This window comes from Cherax quadricarinatus, chromosome 73, assembly GCF_038502225.1.
Source record: "Cherax quadricarinatus isolate ZL_2023a chromosome 73, ASM3850222v1, whole genome shotgun sequence".
Lineage (NCBI taxonomy): Eukaryota > Metazoa > Arthropoda > Malacostraca > Decapoda > Parastacidae > Cherax > Cherax quadricarinatus.
In genome coordinates, this window is record NC_091364.1 from 2,810,446 (window position 1) to 2,831,735 (window position 21,290).

At 38.2% G+C, this 21,290-nt stretch overlaps 1 protein-coding gene across 4 annotated transcripts in view; it reads left to right on the top strand.

The window, feature by feature from the left end:
* Positions 1 to 711: 711 nt before the first annotated feature.
* LOC128701132 (ubiquitin carboxyl-terminal hydrolase 8-like) overlaps positions 712 to 21,290 on the top strand; it is a 60,491-nt gene continuing 39,912 nt past the window's right edge. For all 4 annotated transcript variants that reach the window (XM_070100536.1, XM_070100537.1, XM_070100538.1 and 1 more), the window contains exons 1-6: positions 712 to 894; positions 5,298 to 5,404; positions 6,589 to 6,697; positions 9,320 to 9,441; positions 12,061 to 12,206; positions 19,940 to 20,108. In XM_070100536.1, coding sequence (XP_069956637.1) covers positions 5,307 to 5,404; positions 6,589 to 6,697; positions 9,320 to 9,441; positions 12,061 to 12,206; positions 19,940 to 20,108 — 644 coding nt within the window. In that variant the 5' untranslated portion in view covers positions 712 to 894; positions 5,298 to 5,306. The remainder of the gene's footprint in view (positions 895 to 5,297; positions 5,405 to 6,588; positions 6,698 to 9,319; positions 9,442 to 12,060; positions 12,207 to 19,939; positions 20,109 to 21,290) is intronic.

Below are 21,290 nucleotides of genomic sequence, written 5' to 3' on the forward strand. Positions count from 1 at the left end.
ACGTGTCTTTCTAAATCAGCGTCATAATCTTTGTAACTGTATTTGTGTATACCTGAATGAACTTAATTACTAGGAAAATAACTTGTCATGATTGTGACCAGATCTGCCTTGTAACTTGGTCATGACTGTGACCAGATCTACCTTGTAACTTGGTCATGACTGTGACCAGATCTACCTTGTAACTTGGTCATGACTGTGACCAGATCTACCTTGTAACTTGGTCATGACTGTGACCAGATCTACCTTGTAACTTGGTCATGATTGTGACCAGATCTACCTGGAGTTCATTACCTTCGTAACTTATTCATCTATCAAAACTTTGGGGCCCAGTCCCTGGACCCATTATGTACCTCTGTAATCTGAAAAATTTAGACACATGTGCAACATCTGGGTATCTTTATTGTAGACGTTTCGCCAACCAGTGGCTTTATCAATGCAAATTCTAGGACATGATTAGAAGACAGTAGAACTATATACAAAAGATGAGATAATCAGTCCTTCAGCCTTGAAATTGGTGCTAAGAGCACCGTATTCGTAACCGTTTATATATACCTCTGTAATTTTTTGACTACCGCCCACAGGATGGGGCGCATAATGAAGATATTAAACTAACTAAACTAAAAACTAGGAAAAATATTCCTTGAAAATACAAAAGTTTCCCCATAAGTGTGAATTATCACAAGGTTTTCTATGAATGATGTGAGTCATGGTAGTGCGAGGTTAAGCGTTGTGTTTCTGACGTCTTAGTAATCCTATTTACTCTTGTTATTTCTTCATTCTGTGATCTACTGGCACCTGCTGGCACTTGCTGGCACCTGCTGGGCACTGTCATAGCCTCAGAGATAAGCTTTATTGACCTGGCATCAACGTGAGCTGTATTTCACTGACGTCAAAGTAAGTTTGAGGTTAATAGTGGTTAGATGTAGCTGTTGGTCACGGAGGGGGATTCCTCTGGCTTTTGATCCGAGGGATTTGAGTACTTCTACTCTTAAATGAGACTTGATTACTTCCCGCCTCCCCTAGCCCAGGCGCTGCGTGGTCCCTGTGGGCTTAGCGCTTCCCCATTAATAAAATTCCATTAGCAATTGGCTTTCGTGTAGTGTTACTTGTGCTGCCAAAGAGCTCTTGATCCAGACAATTGGAGATATTCTCCACCTCCTTGGAACACCCTTGCCCATAATTCTGGAGGGGCTGTGTGACCCATGCAGATATAGTGCTCTCCAGTTAACCACTGAAGAGGACCTCAGTGCGAGGACGAGAATTATTCAAAGTAGGAAAAATAATTTTTTTATACAATGTAACTTACATTCAACTAATTTTTTTAATTTATTTTATTATATATCTTTTAAATTAAATTAATTTTCATGCGGTTTATGCACTCAATTTATTTTGGTTTTGATAATAATGGTCACTGGTTTTTAATATATCTAATAATTAAGTTCATAATCAGTCTCTTTATTTTTATTATCCTAGATAATTGTTACACATATATTACAACAAATTTTGTTGAAAATAAGAAAAAGTTTTGGAGTGAGATTAACAAGTTAAGGAAGCCTAGAGAACAAATGGATTTGTCAGTTAAAAATAGGAGAGGAGAGTTATTAAATGGAGAGTTAGAGGTATTGGGAAGATGGAAGGAATATTTTGAGGAATTGTTAAATGTTGATGAAGATAGGGAAGCTGTGATTTCGTGTATAGGGAAAGGAGGAATAACATCTTGTAGGAGTGAGGAAGAGCCAGTTGTGAGTGTGGGGGAAGTTCGTGAGGCAGTAGGTAATATGAAAGGGGGTAAGGCAGCCGGGATTGATGGGATAAAGATAGAAATGTTAAAAGCAGGTGGGGATATAGTTTTGGAGTGGTTGGTGCAATTATTTAATAAATGTATGGAAGAGGGTAAGGTACCTAGGGATTAGCAGGGAGCATGTATAGTTCCTTTGTATAAAGGCAAAGGGGATAAAAGAGAGTGCAAAAATTATAGGGGGATAAGTCTGTTGAGTATACCTGGTAAAGTGTATGGTAGAGTTATTATTGAAAGAATTAAGAGTAAGACTGAGAATAGGATAGCAGATGAACAAGGAGGCTTTAGGAAAGGTAGGGGGTGTGTTGACCAGGTGTTTACAGTGAAACATATAAGTGAACAGTATTTAGATAAGGCTAAAGAGGTCTTTGTGGCATTTATGGATTTGGAAAAGGCGTATGACAGGGTGGATAGGGGGGGGCAATGTGGCAGATGTTGCAAGTGTATGGTGTAGGAGGTAGGTTACTGAAAGCAGTGAAGAGTTTTTACGAGGATAGTGAGGCTCAAGTTAGAGTATGTAGAAAAGAGAGAAATTATTTCCCAGTAAAAGTAGGCCTTAGACAAGGATGTGGGATGTCACCATGGTTGTTTAATATATTTATAGATGGGGTTGTAAGAGAAGTAAATGCGAGGGTCTTGGCAAGAGGCGTGGAGTTAAAAGATAAAGAATCACACATAAAGTGGGAGTTGTCACAGTTGCTCTTTGCTGATGACACTGTGCTCTTGGGATATTCTGAAGAGAAGTTGCTGAGATTGGTGGATGAATTTGGTAGGGTGTGCAAAAGAAGAAAATTAAAAGTGAATACAGGAAAGAGTAAGGTTATAAGGATAACAGAAAGATTAGGTGATGAAAGATTGGATATCAGATTGGAGGGAGAGAGTATGGAGGAGGTGAATGTATTCAGATATTTGGGAGTGGACGTGTCAGCAGATGGGTCTATGAAAGATGAGGTGAATCATAGAATTGATGAGGGGAAAAGGGTGAGTGGTGCACTTAGGAGTCTGTGGAGACAAAGAACTTTGTCCTTGGAGGCAAAGAGGGGAATGTATGAGAGTATAGTTTTACCAATGCTCTTATATGGGTGTGAAGCATGGGTGATGAATGTTGCAGCGAGGAGAAGGCTGGAGGCAGTGGAGATGTCATGTCTGAGGGCAATGTGTGGTGTGAATATAATGCAGAGAATTCGTAGTTTGGAAGTTAGGAGGAGGTGCGGGATTACCAAAACTGGTGTCCAGAGGGCTGAGGAAGGGTTGTTGAAGTGGTTCGGACATGTAGAGAGAATGGAGTGAAACAGAGTGACTTCAAGAGTGTATCAGTCTGTAGTGGAAGGAAGGCGGGGTAGGGGTCGGCCTAGGAAAGGTTGGAGGGAGGGGGGTAAAGGAGGTTTTGTGTGCAAGGGGCTTGGACTTTCAGCAGGCATGTGTGAGCATGTTTGATAGGAGTGAATGGAGACAAATGGTTTTTAATACTTGACGTGCTGTTGGAGTGTGAGCAAAGTAACATTTATGAAGGGGTTCAGGGAAACCGGCAGGCCAGACTTGAGTCCTGGAGATGGGAAGTACAGTGCCTGCACTCTGAAGGAGGGGTGTTAATGTTGCAGTTTAAAAACTGTAGTGTAAAGCACCCTTCTGGCAAGACAGTGATGGAGTGAATGATGGTGAAAGTTTTTCTTTTTCGGGCCACCCTGCCTTGGTGGGAATCGGCCAGTGTGATAATAAAATAAAAAATATTACTAATCATCCAAAAATTTTACCTAAATAAACTTATTTATTATAAAACAGTTTTGTGTGAGTAAATAAGTGTGAGTTTGGTAATTAATTACATTTAGTTATCATAGGTAATTCTTTATCAAAGTTGTGTTCAGAGGTATTACAGTACAAATATTTAATTGTACACCATGTAAAATACAAATAAGAATGGAGTATTGCTCGTATGTTGTCGGTGCAGTTAATTTTTTGTGGTGTACTTCGAACGTGGTATCAACTTTGAATACCTTGGTATTAATAATAAACCAGAGGATCTATAATTCTCATATTAATTAGTTATTGTGTCTTTGGTGGTGTGGGGACGTGTCCAGGTCAGGCCAGTGAAGGACGTAGTCGAGGGCAGACTGATAAGTCCTGAAGGGACTTATCGGTCTGCCCTCGGTTTAATTTCCCCCATAGCTCAGTTGATAGGGCACTCGGCTCGCTGAGGGTCCATGGTTCAATCCCCAGCATGGGTGAAATGTTGGGTATGTTTCCTTACGATGTTACTGTTCACCTAGCAGTAAGTAGGCACGTGGGTGTTAGGTGACTGGTGTGGGTCACATCCTGGGGGACGAGATTAAGGGACCCCAGTGGAAATACGACAGACGGTCTTCGATGACATGCTGACTTTATTGAGTTATGCTGGGTGGCTAATCCTCTGGGTTAAACATCCGAACAAATCTTGTCTTAACACTGTATAGATTGAATACAAAGTTGACATTTTGTTGTTGGTGTAGGCATAGCCAATAAATGTAAAAGACACATATTGGCTTAAAAGACACATACACACACACACCTTTTTCATTGCATTTCACCTACAGGTGGGTGAAACATCCTGATTAAACTGTCCCCATTTACTGTATTTCTCTTTTGTAACGACAACATTTTCTGTTGACTTACGTGCAATATCCCATCAGCTCCTTGAAAGTATTTCAGTCTTTCAGGGACCCTAGTTTGTGTTATCTAGCTACATAATGTGTGTTGTTCTTGACTGTTATAGCATAAGAAAGTAAATTATGTTAATTTCTGCCACAGTTCATACAGCATATCACTGTTGCACATTGCCTAATTGTGCTGTGGCACAATTAGTCAATGTAATGTATGTAATGTAATCAATGCTAATACAATAAAACCTCGATTTAATAGATTTTGGATTTAGTGGATGTGGTCTTTTATTTCTAGAGCTGTCCATTATTGTTACGATCAAGGAAAATCATCCTCATTATTTGGATTTAATGGACACTTGGCATTACTAAGCCCTCATCCCCCATTAGTCAGATCGATGTTTCATTGTATAATACGTACTAGTTTTGATATAATTCCTATACATTATATTCATTTTCACCCTTTTAGTACACAATAGTACAGTACTATACAGCCTCTCCTCACTTAGCAATGTACTCGTTTACTGACGACTCAGACTTACGACAGGCTCTCTGACCAGTATGCATACCCAAATAATGTACGTATATTAGAGCTGATTTCCTCTGTTCTGTTTATTACAATATACAGTACACTACTGTATAAACATTTAAAAATATACTTAAAATGTTATAAATGGTGCAAGGGTGACATTAAAGCAATATGAAGGATGGTTGACATAAATCCACTACCATTATACTAGTATGCTCCTCGTCTAGTGACGAATTCGTTTACCGACTCAGTATTAGCAACGAAACTCTGCCATTAAGTGAGGAGAGGCTGTAATAGCATTTTATGGCAATGTGTCTTATTAATTGACATTTTCCAGTGAACCAGTATGGGAGAAAAAGGGTTGTCTCGACCTCTGTACATGGCAAAATCTGTTCAAGAGTTAAACACTAATGTTCAGGAAATTCCAAAAGCTTCACCCAAGTTGTGAGTATCAAATTAACATGTCATTTTTGTAACAGATTTTTAATTTAGAGTATTTTCCATAATCTGCTTATGGTACCAGTAAGTGTGAGCTGTGAATAATAGTGAAATATACTTACTTGTGTATTATTTCAGTAATGGTATTGTGCCTTTTTACTCTTTAGTGAAATGTATATGAGGATTTGCTGAATGTAAATTACATCAGCATTTAAATTTAAGGGTATTTTTTTTTAAAGTAGTTAATCATAAGAAACTACTTTTGCAATCAAGTCCACAGTAGATGATGTTTCAGCTTATTCTAGACCATTATCAAGTCAAAACTAAAAGATTTTTGGCATCTAAGATAAAGAATAGTTTAGGGATAACATAATACAGTTAAGCCTCAGAATTCTCAAGGGTTAGGTTCCTGGAGGCTTTGTGAATCTTGAAGTTATTAGCAGTACAAAATTTTTAATGTACAAATTAACCTTTTTGCATATTTCGTTTTTACATATTTTTTGGCCATACTATATCTTTTCAACAATTACTCGAATCTGAAAGGAAATCCCACATGAGATACTAAACAAGGAAAAATGGTAGTCTGTATATTGTAACCTACAGCTAAAGTCCTCTTCATCAGAATACAAGGACTCCAATGGAAATAAATCACTTTGTCTGAATTTTTGGGTTTTCCTAGGTAATTTACAGTACATATGGTAATTGTACTTGTGTGTAACTGTGCCTAAATAAGCTTACAAAGAAATGAAGAGAGTGCTCTAAGTATTTACAGGGGTAGGGAGAGTAGAGGCAGTGGTTTTTGCATCCTCTAGATGGTTGATGACATCTAGTATTTAGCCACTAGATGTGGTGGATTAACATACCTATCTGTTCATTGCCATCTGCAGTAGTAAACATTAATGGATTTACATTTTTACTTAAGGAATCTAATCTACAGTTTGGAGAGGAAACTGATAATGTTCTGTCTGTCCTGGATCATTTCCAATACACAGCTTATTAGTGGTGGCTTGATCATGATCCAAGATGGATGAAGACATCATCCAAGTTTCCTCTCCAAATTGTTGGATAGTGAGAGGGAAATTTCTGCTTTTAGTATTTCTTTTGTGCCTGGAGAATTGTCTTTTTAATTTATATGAGATGATATTCATGTGTCTGTTTTATCATTGTTCTCTGTTATACTTTATTTACAGATTGGTAAACACTGCTAAGCGAGTTCTGAATGAGGCAGATTCTCTAGACAGAATTAAAGATGAAGAAAAAGCCTATGTCCTCTACATGAGATATTTCTCAATTGTTCTGGTAGGTGTTTGATATACAGTACATATTATAGAGCAAACATATTAAAAAGACATTTGTGTAATTAATATTCAGTGGTACCCCGAGTTTCATACAGCTCCCAACTCGAACAATTATGTAAGTGTATTATTGTAGCTTCTTTTGTAAGTGTATTTTTGGGGGTCTGAAATGGACTAATCTAATTTATGTTACTCCTTATGGGAGCAAATTCGTTCGGTAATGGCACTCGAATATCCTTCCGGAACGAATTATGGCCGAAACTCTGGGTACCACTGTTTATATTTATATATTTCTTTCTTTCTTTCAACACACCGGCCGTATCCCACCGAGTCGGGGTGGCTCAAAAGGAAAAACAAAAGTTTCTCCTTTTACATTTAGTAATATATACAGGAAAAGGGGTTACTAGCCCCTTGCTCCTGGCATTTTAGTCACCTCTTACAACATGTATGGCTTACGGAGGAAGAATTCTGTTCCACTTCCCCATGGAGGTAAGAGGAAATAAACAAGAACATGAACTAGTAAGAAAATAGAAGAAAACCCGGAGGGGTGTGTATAGACTATATGCTTGTACATGTATGTGTAGTGTGACATAAGTGTAAGTAGAAGTAGCAAGATGCACCTGAAACCTTGCATGTTCATACGACAGAAAAAAAAAGATACCAGCAATCCTACCATCGTGTAAAACAATTACAGGGTTCTGTTTTGCACTCACTTGGCGGGACGGTAGTACCTCCCTGGGCGGTTGCTGTCTACCAACCTACTACCTATATTTATATATTTATATGTATATAGTATATCTTTCTTTCAACACACCGGCCGTATCCCACCGAGGTGGGGTGGCCAAAGAGGAAAAATGAAAGTTTCTCCTTTTACATTTAGTAATATATACAGGAGAAGGGGTTACTAGCCCCTTGCTCCCGGCATTTTAGTTGCCTCTTACAACATGCATGGCTTACGGAGGAAGAATTCTGTTCCACTTCCCCATGGAGGTCAGAGGAAATAAACAAGAACAAGAACTAGAAAGAAAATAGAAGAAAACCCAGAGGGGTGTGTATATATATGCTTGTACATGTATGTGTCCTAGGTAGTAGGTTGGTAGACAGCAACCGCTCAGGGAGGTACTACCGTCTTGCCAAGTGAGTGTAAAATGAAAGCCTGTAATTGTTTTACATGATAGTAGGATTGCTGGTGTCCATTTTTCTGTCTCACAAACACGCAAGGTTTCAGGTACGTCTTGCTACTTCTACTTACACTTAGGTCACACGACACATACATCCTCAAGCATATATATACCATGGGGAAGTGGAACAGAATTCTTCCTCCGTAAGCCATGCGTGTTGTAAGAGGCGACTAAAATGCCAGGAGCAAGGGGCTAGTAATCCCTTCTCCTGTATATATTACTAAATGTAAAAGGAGAAACTTTCATTTTTCCTTTTGGGCCACCCCGCCTCGGTGGGATACGGCCGGTGTGTTGAAAGAAAGAAAGAAAGAACATGTATGTGTAGTGTGACATAAGTGTAAGTAGAAGTAGCAAGACATACCTGAAATCTTGCATGTTTATGAGACAGAAAAAAGGGCACCAGCAATCCTACCATGTTTGTTACAGGAGTAGAGCTGTGCTTGTGGTGATTCAAGTTTTTTTTAAATAATTTGTCATAATTATCTTAAACTTTTCAGCAGTTGCTGCCTGTAACCCCCCTCCCAGAGCTTACTTCAGTCACCATCTACTGTCAAGTGGTTTCCAATTATTTTCATACTGCTTATCTATTTTAAGATTATGTTCTCTTGCTTACCTTGGTAATTCTAAAAGATTGTCTGCATGTGTTTTCTCATGGCCTCTGATGATGTGTGGTGACCACATCATCCCCTCTTCTGTCATCCAAAAAAGGCAAATTTGAACATCAAAATGGTATACAATACCGACAGGTTGTTAGGTAAGACACATATGCAACAGTTAGACAACTTTATTCCGAAACGTTTCGCCTACACAGTAGGCGAGTGAGAAGGGTTGGATCTGAGAGGGACATGACCTCTCAGTTGCCTCTCACTACTACTACTACTACCCTGCACCTCTCCTTCCGACAGTATTTAAGTCTCCGCACTGTCGCTTGATCTTCAGATAGTTCCTGACTATGGAACTGAACTTCTCCAGGCCGAGGGACTGACAACCTCAAATTCTACGACTTTAAGGGTGATGGACTGATTACATCGTCTTCACATCTCTACTGTTCCTGCCTACTTTCTGTATTCGACTGAAGAAGCCTACTGTGTAGGCGAAACGTTTCGGAATAAAGTTGTCTAACTGTTGCATATGTGTCTTACCTAACAAAGGCAAATTTATTGTTTTTATTTATTTTTTCACCCGTCAACTGTACACAATCATCCTGAATTTGTGATTATTTCTTATGCCCCTTCATTTATACTGTCATATTGCTTTTCATATCATGTATTATTATTTAGTGTATTATAGCAACCAATATTTTTTCACTCACATGCAGATATGCGTGATAATGTTTGTAGGGAGTTCTTTATGAGCTACCTGTCTTATAGTGAGAGAGAGGAAATATGTAGAGAGAATACTGCATGAGTATTTGTTCTTTATCTAATATCATGCTTTGTTTTCAGACAATACAGAATCATGACGATTATAAGAAAAATAAAAAGTACTATGATGGCCTCTTAGATCCCAAGACAACTGTCAAAGTGATTACCAGAGCAGAAGAATTACAGGAGAGTCTTAATCGCAGGTTGGCCCCCTCCTCTTGTTTTGTACTATGTTGGTTTCTCTCTGATGCAGGAGTTTTCAAACTGTGCTCCACAGGCCTCTTGGGTTCTATAAAAGTTTATTGGAAATTTATGAGTACAGCCTCTCCACACTTAAAGATGGAGTTCCATTCCTAAAACCATGTTGGTAAACAAATTCATCGCTAAGTGAGGAGCATACTATAATGGTAGTGGGTTTGTGTCAACCATCTTTGATATTGTTTTAACCCTTTGAGGGTTTCGGCCGTACTAGTATGGCTTACGACCCAGGGTTTTTGACGTACTAGTACGCCTAAATTCTAGCGCCCTCAAATCTAGTGAGAGAAAGCTGGTAGGCCTACATATGAAAGAATGGGTCTGTGTGATCAGTGTGCACAGTACGTATAAAAAAAATCCTGCAGCACACAGTGCATAATGAGAAAAAAAAACCTTTGACCATGTTTTTGGAATAAAACAGCGACTTTGCACTGTTTTTTCCTATGGTATTTATTGTTGTATTCTAGTTTTCTTGGTCTCATTTTATAGAATGGAAGACATATTACAAAAATTGAGATGATTTTGACTGGTTTTACAATGAAAAGTACATTGAAATTGAGCGCAAAGTAGCAGAAATGTTCGATTTTTACCAAAGTTCAAAAGTAAACAAATCATGCCAAGCTTCCAAGACACATCAACTGGTGAGTCTAATATTCTTTCACAATTGCGCTGATATTATTTATACCATTTCTACACTAATGCAGCAGTCTGCATAACAGTAAATCTTCTATTTTTTGTAATAATAAAAATTCAAAGTAGAAAGCCAAAGAAATATAAGAGGGGCCTGGGGATGTGACTAACGAACAGAGAACTTGTTATTTTAGAGCCAGGAATGTTTTTCTTGTTTATTCTGGACCCTATTCGGAAATTGGCATCTTTTGAAATTTGTGCGAAATTGGCAAAATTGCTAAATTCTGACCACTTCATTGGATAGTTGAAATTGGTAAATGGGTGGTTTCGTGTACTCATTCGATAGAAAAAATGGAGTTCTAGCAAAATAGTTATGATTTTTGTCGAGTAGTACATTGGAATTGGCCGAAAATAGGGCTCAAAGTGGACAAACTCGCCAATGCGTAAATATAGTCGAGACCGCTAACTTCGCGAGAGCATAATTCCGTAAGTTTTCCAGCAAATTTTATACTTTTGGTGTCATTATGATCAGGAAAAGATTCTCTATCTTTTCATAAGAAAAAATAATTTTTTTTTTTAAATTTGACCAACCCTGAGAACAAGTTTCAGAGAGGGCCTGTCGACCCTCAAAGGGTTAATGTCACCTTTGGACCATTTATATCAGTTCTGGTATATTTTTAAATGTTTATACAGTAGTTTACTGTATATTGTAATAAAGAGAATAGAGGAAATCAGCTCTAATATACATTATTTAGGTATGCATATTGGTCAGAGAGCCTGTCGTAAGTCTGAGTCGTCAGTAAATGAATACATCGCTAAGTAAGGAGAGGCTGTATTTTCATTGGGGTTAAGGGTTGTGATAGTTTGAAGAAGTGTGAGGACCTTGCTTGCATAATAGGGAAATTAATTTATATAAGTGCTGTAGATGTTAAATCTGGAGTCTGTCAAGTACAGTTGTAATACAACATGTTTTATATAGAAAAATACCGTACATCACAGCAAATTTGAAAACTCGTCTGATTATCATACTTGAAAACCTGTTGCTGAAGGGTCCAGGCTGATTGCAGGAAAAGTTTGATTTTATTTAGGCTTTGGGTATATGACACACACATTTTTTACAATGATCGTGAGGAGGCACAGATGTTATGAGCCATAAAAAAGTGTACAGCCTCTCTTCACTTAATGCGGAGTTCCGTTCCTAAGACCATGTCGGTAAACGAATTCGTGGTAGTGGGTTTGTGTCAACCATCATTGATATTGTTTTAATGTCACCTTTGCACCATTTGTAACATTTCTGATACATTTTTAAATGTTTATACAGTAGTGTACTATATATTCTAATAAACAGAATAGAGGAAATCAGCTCTAATATACATTATTTAGGTATGCACACAGGTCAGAGAGCCCATCGTAAGTCTGAGTCATCGGTAAATGAGTACTTCACTAAGTGAGGAGAGGCTGTTTTGTATAGATTTAACCTTGGAGTCTTTATTAGTGACACAAAAATTCTATTATTCCCTTAGATTAATGTATACTTAGTTACTTATTAGTAAATCTTTAATTTTTTTTTTTTAACACGCAGGCCATCTCCCACTTTTATAGCATATTCATTTTTTTTTTTTTTTTTGTGAGGGTGGCAGATCAGTAATGTTCACTTAACATCTAAAGTAACATTGACAAGTGTCTGGTATTTGACCTGAGGGTTCGGTAGTAATGTCACCTATTCAATTGTCACCAGTGTAAAATGTGGCACTTTCACATGGTGAAAGTGTTTTTCTTTTTTTGGGTCACCCTGCCTTGGTGGGAGATGGCCAGCATTTGTCACGTAATGTGTACAGTATTACTGTGTTCTTGCCTTCTCTCAAAAGTATCTTAATTATGTTTTCACATGATGTAGCTACAACTTAGTTACAATGCTTTCATTTGTCTTTTTCCAGGTATGAATTTGCAAGTAGTGCACTGAAGGCGGAGAAGTTAGAATTGGAAAAAAGAGCACTAGAGAAGCTTGAGCAAGCAGAAAAAGAAAAACAGACCAAGAAAGTAGCACAGACAGCCAAATCAACAACTCCTTCAATGACCAATGGTATGTTGTCATGAATGTCACATCTTAACTGGTTCGTGAAGCAAGCACATTGTTAACTTAATGAATACACACTTTACATCTCAATTTCATGCACCAACAATGAATCAAGAATGAAATTTAAAACAATTATTTAATATTTTTGTAATGTTATTTAACTTTAAGCTGAGTTAATCAAAATGATTGGTATTCCTGAGCAAATAGGTCAAGAAGTGTAGATAGTGACAGAGAAAAGGGATTCAAGTGAAGAATTGAAATAACATTTGGTCATGAAACTGGTAAGTTTGAGAATTGCCAACATGTCATTGAAAACCACATCCAAGTAAATGTAGACAGAATAAAATAATTTTATTTTAAGAGAGTTCAACCATGTAGAGAGGAAGGAGAAAGATAAGATGACAAGAGTGTAATATATCACAGATGGAAGGTGGGGGAGGGAAGGGTAGGGGTTATTCCAAGAATAGTTGGAGGGAGGGGAGGGGATAAAAGAAGCTTTGAGTTTTAGGGGAGGCTTGAGCACCCAGAAGGCTTGTGAGCGTAGGTGGAAGTGGAGACAAGTGGTTTTTTAATGGACATGTTGTTGGAGTTTAAACAAGAATACTTTTTTGAAGGGATTAAGAAAAACCAGTTAGTCAGACTTGAGCCCTGGAGATGAGAGAGGCAGTACCTGCACTCTGAAGGAGGGATGGGGATGTTGCAGTAGGAGGGTAATCTAATTGTGATGTCAGCACACACCTGGAAAGATGGCAATTAAATGAGCGCTGGTGAGTGCATTTTCTTTGGGTCACCCTGCCTTGGCAGATGGTCTTTGAGGTAAAAAAAAAAAAATAATCTGCATGAATAAATCTGACTTTCATTTTACTCTTTCAACATGATCTCATGATTGTGTACTGTATGAGGCACTGAGAAGAAAACCAACAAATTCATCAGTGAGTAAAAAGTGAGCAGTTAGGGGGAAATTGTATTTTCTATACAAAAATAGAGTTAGAGCTAAAGAAGGAGTAGCAATAATGTTGAAGGATAAGCTATGGCAGGAAAAGAGGGACTATAAATGTATTAATTCAAGGATTATGTGGAGTAAAATAAAGATTGGATGTGAAAAGTGGGTTATAATAAGCATGTATGCACCTGGAGAAGAGAGAAGTGTAGAGGAGAGAGAGAGAGATTTTGGGAAATGTTGAGTGAATGCGTGGGGAGTTTTGAATCAAGTGTGAGAGTAATGGTGGTTGGGGATTTCAATGCTAAAGTGGGTAAAAATGCTATGGAGGGAGTAGTAGGTAAATTTGGGGTGCCAGGGGTAAATGTAAATGGGGAGCCTTTAATTGAGCTATGTGTAGAAAGAAATTTGGTAATAAGTAATACATATTTTATGAAAAAGAGGATAAATAAATATACAAGGTATGATGTAGCACGTAATGAAAGTAGTTTATTAGATTATGTATTATGTAAGGTGATGAGGGTGTCAAATGATTTAGATAAAGAAAAATTGGATATGAAATTGGGGAGGAGGAGTATGGAAGAGGTGAATGTTTTCAGATACTTGGGAGTTGACGTGTCGGCGGATGGATTTATGAAGGATGAGGTTAATCATAGAATTGATGAGGGAAAAAAGGTGAGTGGTGCGTTGAGGTATATGTGGAGTCAAAAAACGTTATCTATGGGGGCAAAGAAGGGAATGTATGAAAGTATAGTAGTACCAACACTCTTATGTGGGTGTGAAGCTTGGGTGGTAAATGCAGCAGCGAGGAGACGGTTGGAGGCAGTGGAGATGTCCTGTTTAAGGGCAATGTGTGGTGTAAATATTATGCAGAAAATTCGGAGTGTGGAAATTAGGAGAAGGTGTGGAGTTAATAAAAGTATTAGTCAGAGGGCAGAAGAGGGGTTGTTGAGGTGGTTTGGTCATTTAGAGAGAATGGATCAAAGTAGAATGACATGGAAAGCATATAAATCTATAGGGGAAGGAAGGCGGGGTAGGGGTCGTCCTCGAAAGGGTTGGAAAGAGGGGGTAAAGGAGGTTTTGTGGGCAAGGGGCTTGGACTTCCAGCAAACGTGCGTGAGCGTGTTAGATAGGAGTGAATGGAGACGAATGGTACTTGGGACCTGACGATCTGTTGGAGTGTGAGCAGGGTAATATTTAGTGAAGGGATTCAGGGAAACCGGTTATTTTCATATAGTCGGACTTGAGTCCTGGAAATGGGAAGTACAATGCCTGCACTTTAAAGGAGGGGTTTGGGATATTGGCAGTTTGGAGGGATATGTTGTGTATCTTTATGTGTGTATGCTTCTAGACTGTTGTATTCTGAGCACCTCTGCAAAAACAGTGATAATGTGCGAGTGTGGTGAAAGTGTTGAATGATGAAAGTATTTTCTTTTTGGGGATTTTCTTTCTTTTTTTTGGGTCACCCTGCCTCGGTGGGAGACGGCACTGCCTCCACCAATGCCTCCACCACTGCGAGTCCCTACTACCCTCCCTCCGACCCCCACAACTGGCAGCCAGCCCTCCCACCACTCAGTGTGGTGAATGTTTTGTTTGTTCATTATTTGCTATTAAACTACAGAAAAAATAATGTAAACCCATTCATGACTGCATATTAGGAAAGGTATTAGACGGTGAAAAAAAAAAAAAAAAATAATAATAATAATAATAAATACGATATAATTGAAGAAGGAAATTGTACAAAAATACGAGGGAGTGGTTGACACATCGTCAGTGTGACTTTGTTTATGCTGGAGTGAACATTAGTCTCCCTGCTCTTCCAAACATTTCACAATAATTCAGCGGTTGAGGCAGTGGTATTTAATAACATATATGTTATAAATAATAATAGTACATGTTATTATTAATAACATGTATTATTATTAATATGTATGTATTTAATAACATATATGTTATAAAAAATAATAGTACATATTATTAATAACATGTATTATTATTAAGATGTATGTTATTAAATACCATTGCCTCAATCACTGCCTCTACCACTCCAGTCACACTCAATCTACAAACACCAAACACAATGAATTATTGTGAAATGTTTGGAAGAGCAGGGAGACTAATGTTCACTCCAGCATAAACAAAGTCACACTGACGCTGTGTCAACCACTCCTTCGTATTTTTGTACAATTTCCTTCTTCAATTATATCATATTTATTATTATTATTATTATTATTATTATTATTATTATTATTATTATTGTTATTATCATTATTATTATTGTTATTTTTATTATTATTACTATTGTTATTATTAGCTGTAGCAGAAATGTTTAATTCTTTGCAGTGTTCAAGAGTAAACACATGATGTCACCGTCTAATACCTATCCGAATAGCCATTCCAATATGCAGTCATGAATGGGTTTACATTATTTATACTGTAGTTTAATAGCAAATAATGAACAAACAAAACACTCATCACACTGGGTGGTGGGAGGGCTCGCTGCCAGTTGCGGGGGTCGGAGGGAGGGTAGTAGGGACTCGCAGGTGGCGGGAAACTTAAATATGATTTGGCGGCTGGGAATTTGGTGGCTGGGAATTTGGCGGTTGGGAATTCGCGAATGTGTGAAGCCCGTGAAAATTGAAAACATGAATGTTGAGGGAGACCTGAACATATTTTATGAAAAAGAGGATAAATAAATATACAAGGTATGATGTAGCACATAATGAAAGTAGTTTATTAGATTATGTATTGGTGGATAAAATGTTGATGAGTAGGCTCCAGGATGTACATGTTTATAGAGGGGCAACTGATATATCGGATCATTATTTAGTTGTAGCTACAGTTAGAGTAAGAGGTAGATGGGAAAAGAGGAAGGTGGCAATAACAAGTAAGAGGGAGGTGAAAGTGTATAAACTAAGGGAGGAGGAAGTTCGGGTGAGATATAAGCGACTATTGGCAGAAAGGTGGGCTAGTGCAAAGATGAGTAGTGGGGGGGTTGAAGAGGGTTGGAATAGTTTTAAAAATGCAGTATTAGAATGTGGGGCAGAAGTTTGTGGTTATAGGAGGGTGGGGGCAGGAGGAAAGAGGAGTGATTGGTGGAATGATGAAGTAAAGGGTGTGATAAAAGAGAAAAAGGTAGCTTATGAGAGATTTTTACAAAGCAGAAGTGTTATAAGAAGAGCAGAGTATATGGAGAGTAAAAGAAAGGTAAAGAGAGTGGTGAGAGAGTGCAAAAGGAGAGCAGATGATAGAGTGGGAGAGGCACTGTCAAGAAATTTTAATGAAAATAAGAAAAAAATTTGGAGTGAGTTAAACAAGTTAAGAAAGCCTAGGGAAAGTATGGATTTGTCAGTTAAAAACAAAGTAGGGGAGTTAGTAGATGGGGAGATGGAGGCATTAGGTAGATGGCGAGAATATTTTGAGGAACTTTTAAATGTTAAGGAAGAAAGAGAGGCAGTAATTTCATGCACTGGTCAGGGAGGTATACCATCTTTTAGGAGTGAAGACGAGCAGAATGTAAGTGTGGGGGAGGTACGTGAGGCATTACGTAGAATGAAAGGGGGTAAAGCAGCTGGAACTGATGGGATCATGACAGAAATGTTAAAAGCAGGGGGGAATATAGTGTTGGAGTGGTTGGTACTTTTGTTTAATAATTGTATGAAAGAGGGGAAGGTACCTAGGAATTGGCGGAGAGCATGTATAGTCCCTTTATATAAAGGGAAAGGGGACAAAAGAGATTGTAAAAATTATAGAGAAATAAGTTTACTGAGTATACCAGGAAAAGTGTAAGGTAGGGTTATAATTGAAAGAATTAGAGGCGAGACAGAATGTAGGATTGCGGATGAGCAAGGAGGTTTCAGAGTTGGTAGGGGATGTGTAGATCAAGTGTTTACATTGAAGCATATATGTGAACAGTATTTAGATAAAGGTAGGGAAGTTTTTATTGCATTTATGGATTTAGAAAAGGCATGTGATAGAGTGGATAGAGGAGCAATGTGGCAGATGTTGCAAGTATATGGAATAGGTGGAAAGTTACTAAATGCTGTAAAGAGCTTTTATGAGGATAGTGAGGCTCAGGTTAGGGCGTGTAGAAGAGAGGGAGAATACTTCCCGGTAAAAGTAGGTCTTAGACAGGGATGTGTAATGTCACCATGGTTGTTTAATATATTTATAGATGGGGTTGTAAAAGAAGTAAATGCTAGGGTGTTCGGGAGAGGGGTGGGATTAAATTATGGGGAATCAAATTCAAAATGGGAATTGACACAGTTACTTTTTGCTGATGATACTGTGCTTATGGGAGATTCTAAAGAAAAATTGCAAAGGTTAGTGGATGAGTTTGAGAATGTGTGTAAAGGTAGAAAGTTGAAAGTAAACATAGAAAAGAGTAAGGTGATGAGGGTATCAAATGATTTAGATAAAGAAAAATTGGATATGAAATTGGGGAGGAGGAGTATGGAAGAAGTGAATGTTTTCAGGTACTTCGGAGTTGACGTGTCGGCGGATGGATTTATGAAAGATGAGGTTAATCATAGAATTGATGAGGGAAAAAAGACGAGTGGTGCATTGAGGTATATGTGGAGTCAATAAACGTTATCTATGGAGGCAAAGAAGGGAATATATGAAAGTATAGTAGTACCAACACTCTTATATGGGTGTGAAGCTTGGGTGGTAAATGCAGCAGCGAGGAGACGGTTGGAGGCAGTGGAGATGTCCTGTTTAAGGGCAATGTGTGGTGTAAATATTATGCAGAAAATTCGGAGTGTGGAAATTAGGAAAAGGTGTGGAGTTAATAAAAGTATTAGTCAGAGGGCAGAAGAGGGGTTGTTGAGGTGGTTTGGTCATTTAGAGAGAATGGATCAAAGTAGAATGACATGGAAAGCATATAAATCTATAGGGGAAGGAAGGCGGGGTAGGGGTCGTCCTCAAAAGGGTTGGAGAGAGGGGGTAAAGAAGGTTTTGTGGGCAAGGGGCTTGGACTTCCAGCAAGCGTGCGTGAGCGTGTTAGATAGGAGTGAATGGAGACGAATGGTACTTGGGACCTGACGATCTGTTGGAGTGTGAGCAGGGTAATATTTAGTGAAGGGATTCAGGGAAACTGGTTATTTTCATATAGTCGGACTTGAGTCCTGGAAATGGGAAGTACAATGCCTGCACTTTAAATTAGGGGTTTGGGATATTGGCAGTTTGGAGGGATATGTTGTGTATCTTTATATGTATATGCTTCTAAACTGTTGTATTCTGAGCACCTCTGCAAAAACAGTGATAATGTGCGAGTGTGGTGAAAGTGTTGAATGATGATGAAAGTATTTTCTTTTTGGGGAGTTTCTTTCTTTTTTGGGTCACCCTGCCTCGGTGGGAGACGGCCGACTTGTTGAGAAAAAAAAAAAAATACAAAAATGCTCATCAATCTTTAAAATAAAACCAGTTTGATCAATATTGTATGGTTAGTTACCAAGATATTGTTGCAAATGTTTGTAGGCTGTCTCAGAAGTGACATTTGGGAAATTTGTTGGTTTTCTTTATGTTGCAAAGGTTTGCAAGAGAAAGTAACATTCATTGAGCTCATCATCATTTGTATCAGTGCATCATATGTAATGTTTTAATTTCATAAATTAAATATCTTTAATCAGAGACAAAATATTTTCAACAATATGATTGTACTTATTGGTTTGTCAGATCACTGTGTAAATTTTGTCATTTAGTTGCATGTTTTTATCTGTATTGTGTATGAATTGAGTACTTCAGCACCAGGTATATATCAAACAGTTCTTAATGTACTTCCCAATGCTCTTTGCATTTAATCTATTTTCCTAATTGTTTTATACTGTACTAGTTTGTTTGTTAGTGATTCCAGCACTAATAAGCATTAATGTTCAGATCAGATTCATGATGGTCACCGTACTGAGCATTATAGACTGTACCACATATAAAAATACAGTGGTACCTTGGGATGCGAACTTATTTCGTTCCAGAAGGCTGTTTGAGTGCTAATACCAAACAAATTTGTTCCCTTAAAGAATAATGTAAATTAGATTAACCCGTTTCAGACCCCCAAAAATGCACTTACAAAAGCGCATACATAAATACACTTACATAATTGTTTGCATTTTGAGCTGTTCATATTCTGAGGTACCACTGTATGTCCTAGTTCAGTAATATGTAGCAATGAAGATGAGTTTGATTAAACAAGAGTCTCACCATATTGTGAAAGTAACACCTTGTTAAAGAAGTACTGGTGATCAAAATGCTGTACTTGCAATTGCAAGTGAAGAGTTTGTATAATATATACTCTTCAAGGCTGTGGTGCAAGGGTTGCTTTGTATTCTTTAGTTACAAATGGGGAGTATTTGGTACAGGTGTCAAGTGTAGGATAAGATGAGGTAAGGTAAGATTTGTTGGGATTTTTAACCAGGAGGGTTACCCACCCATGATGACCCAATAAAGTTAGTGCATCATTGAGACTGTATGTCGTATTTCCATTCTGGTTCTTCAGTCTTGTGTCCCAGGATGTCACTCACAAAAGTTGACTAACACCCAGGTACCTACTTGCTTCTAGGTAAACGGGCAGCAGATGTAAGGAAACATGCCCAACATTTCCACCCATGCCAACTGGGCCCCCAGGACACCACAGGATATATTTCGAGTTAATTTTGTAGTTAAAGAAAAATATCAGCATAATTATTGGATTTAATGTTTGCCTGGATGTAGTGGAAGTGTTTTTTACAAATTTTGTGATATAAATAAAAATAAAAATATGTGCAGTATGGGTTTTACTTAACATTCTTATATTTTTTTTTAGGCTTGGTGGAAGAGGAAGGATTTATAGCATGCTCTAGACTCTACTCACTGATGAAGGAGAAGTGTTCCACGTACTTTATCCTCGATACCAGACCCAGGGAAGACTTCTCAGCATCCCAGATGACCTTACCAAATGTTATTAATATATCGGAAGAAATGCTAAATCCAGGGTTTGTGTATGAATAATTTTGAAGTATGCTGATAAATTAGCTTTTACATATTGGTACAGTGTATGCAACTTTGCGGTTGTTCTCCAGTTTGCTTCTTTGTAGTGAAATCCCAAAATTTCCAGACTAGATAACTTAGTTCATCTGTACATCCTTATAAAGACTTGTGGCTGTGTCAGTTTGCTTCTTCATGGGGAAGTGGAGAAGAAACCTTCCTCCGTAAACCACATTGTTGTACAAATCGACTAAAATACTGATGGCAAGGGGCTAGTAACCTCTTCTCCTGTATAAATTACTAAATTTAAAAAGACTTCCAGCAAGCGTGCGTGAGCGTGTTAGATAGGAGTGAATGGAGACGAATGGTACTTGGGACCTGACGATCTGTTGGAGTGTGAGCAGGGTTATATTTAGTGAAGGGATTCAGGGAAACCAGTTATTTTCATATAGTCGGACTTAAGTCCTGGAAATGGGAAGTACAATGCCTGCATTTTAAAGGAGGGGTTTGGGATATTGGCAGTTTGGAGGGATATGTTGTGTATCTTTATATGTGTATGCTTCTAAACTGTGTATTCTGAGCACCTCTGCAAAAACAGTGATAATGTGCGAGTGTGGTGAAAGTGTTGAATGATGATGAAAGTATTTTCTTTTTGGGGATTTTCTTTCTTTTTTGGGTCACCCTGCCTCGGTGGGAGACGGCTGACTTGTTAAAAAAAAAAAAAAAACAAGAAGAAAAAACTTTATGATGGCATTTCTTTTTTGGGGTCACCCTACCTCGGTGGGAGATGGTTGGTGTTAAAAAAATGATACAGTGGTACTCTGAGTTTCGTACAGCTCCCAACTCGAACAATTATGTAAGTGTATTATTGTAAGTGTTTTTGTAAGTGTATTTTTGGGGGGCTGAAATGAACTAATATATTTTTATTTTATTAACACATCGGCCGATTCCCACCAAGGCAGGGTGGCCCAAAAAAGAAAAATTTCATCATCATTCACTCCATCACTGTCTTGCCAGAGGGGTGCTTTACACTACAGTTTATAAAACTGCAACATTAACACCCCTCCTTCAGAGTGCAGACACTGTACCTCCCATCTCCAGGATTCAAGTCTGGCCTGCCGGTGTCCCTGAATCCCTTCATAAATGTTACTTTGCTCACACTCCAACAGCACGTCAAGTATTAAAAACCA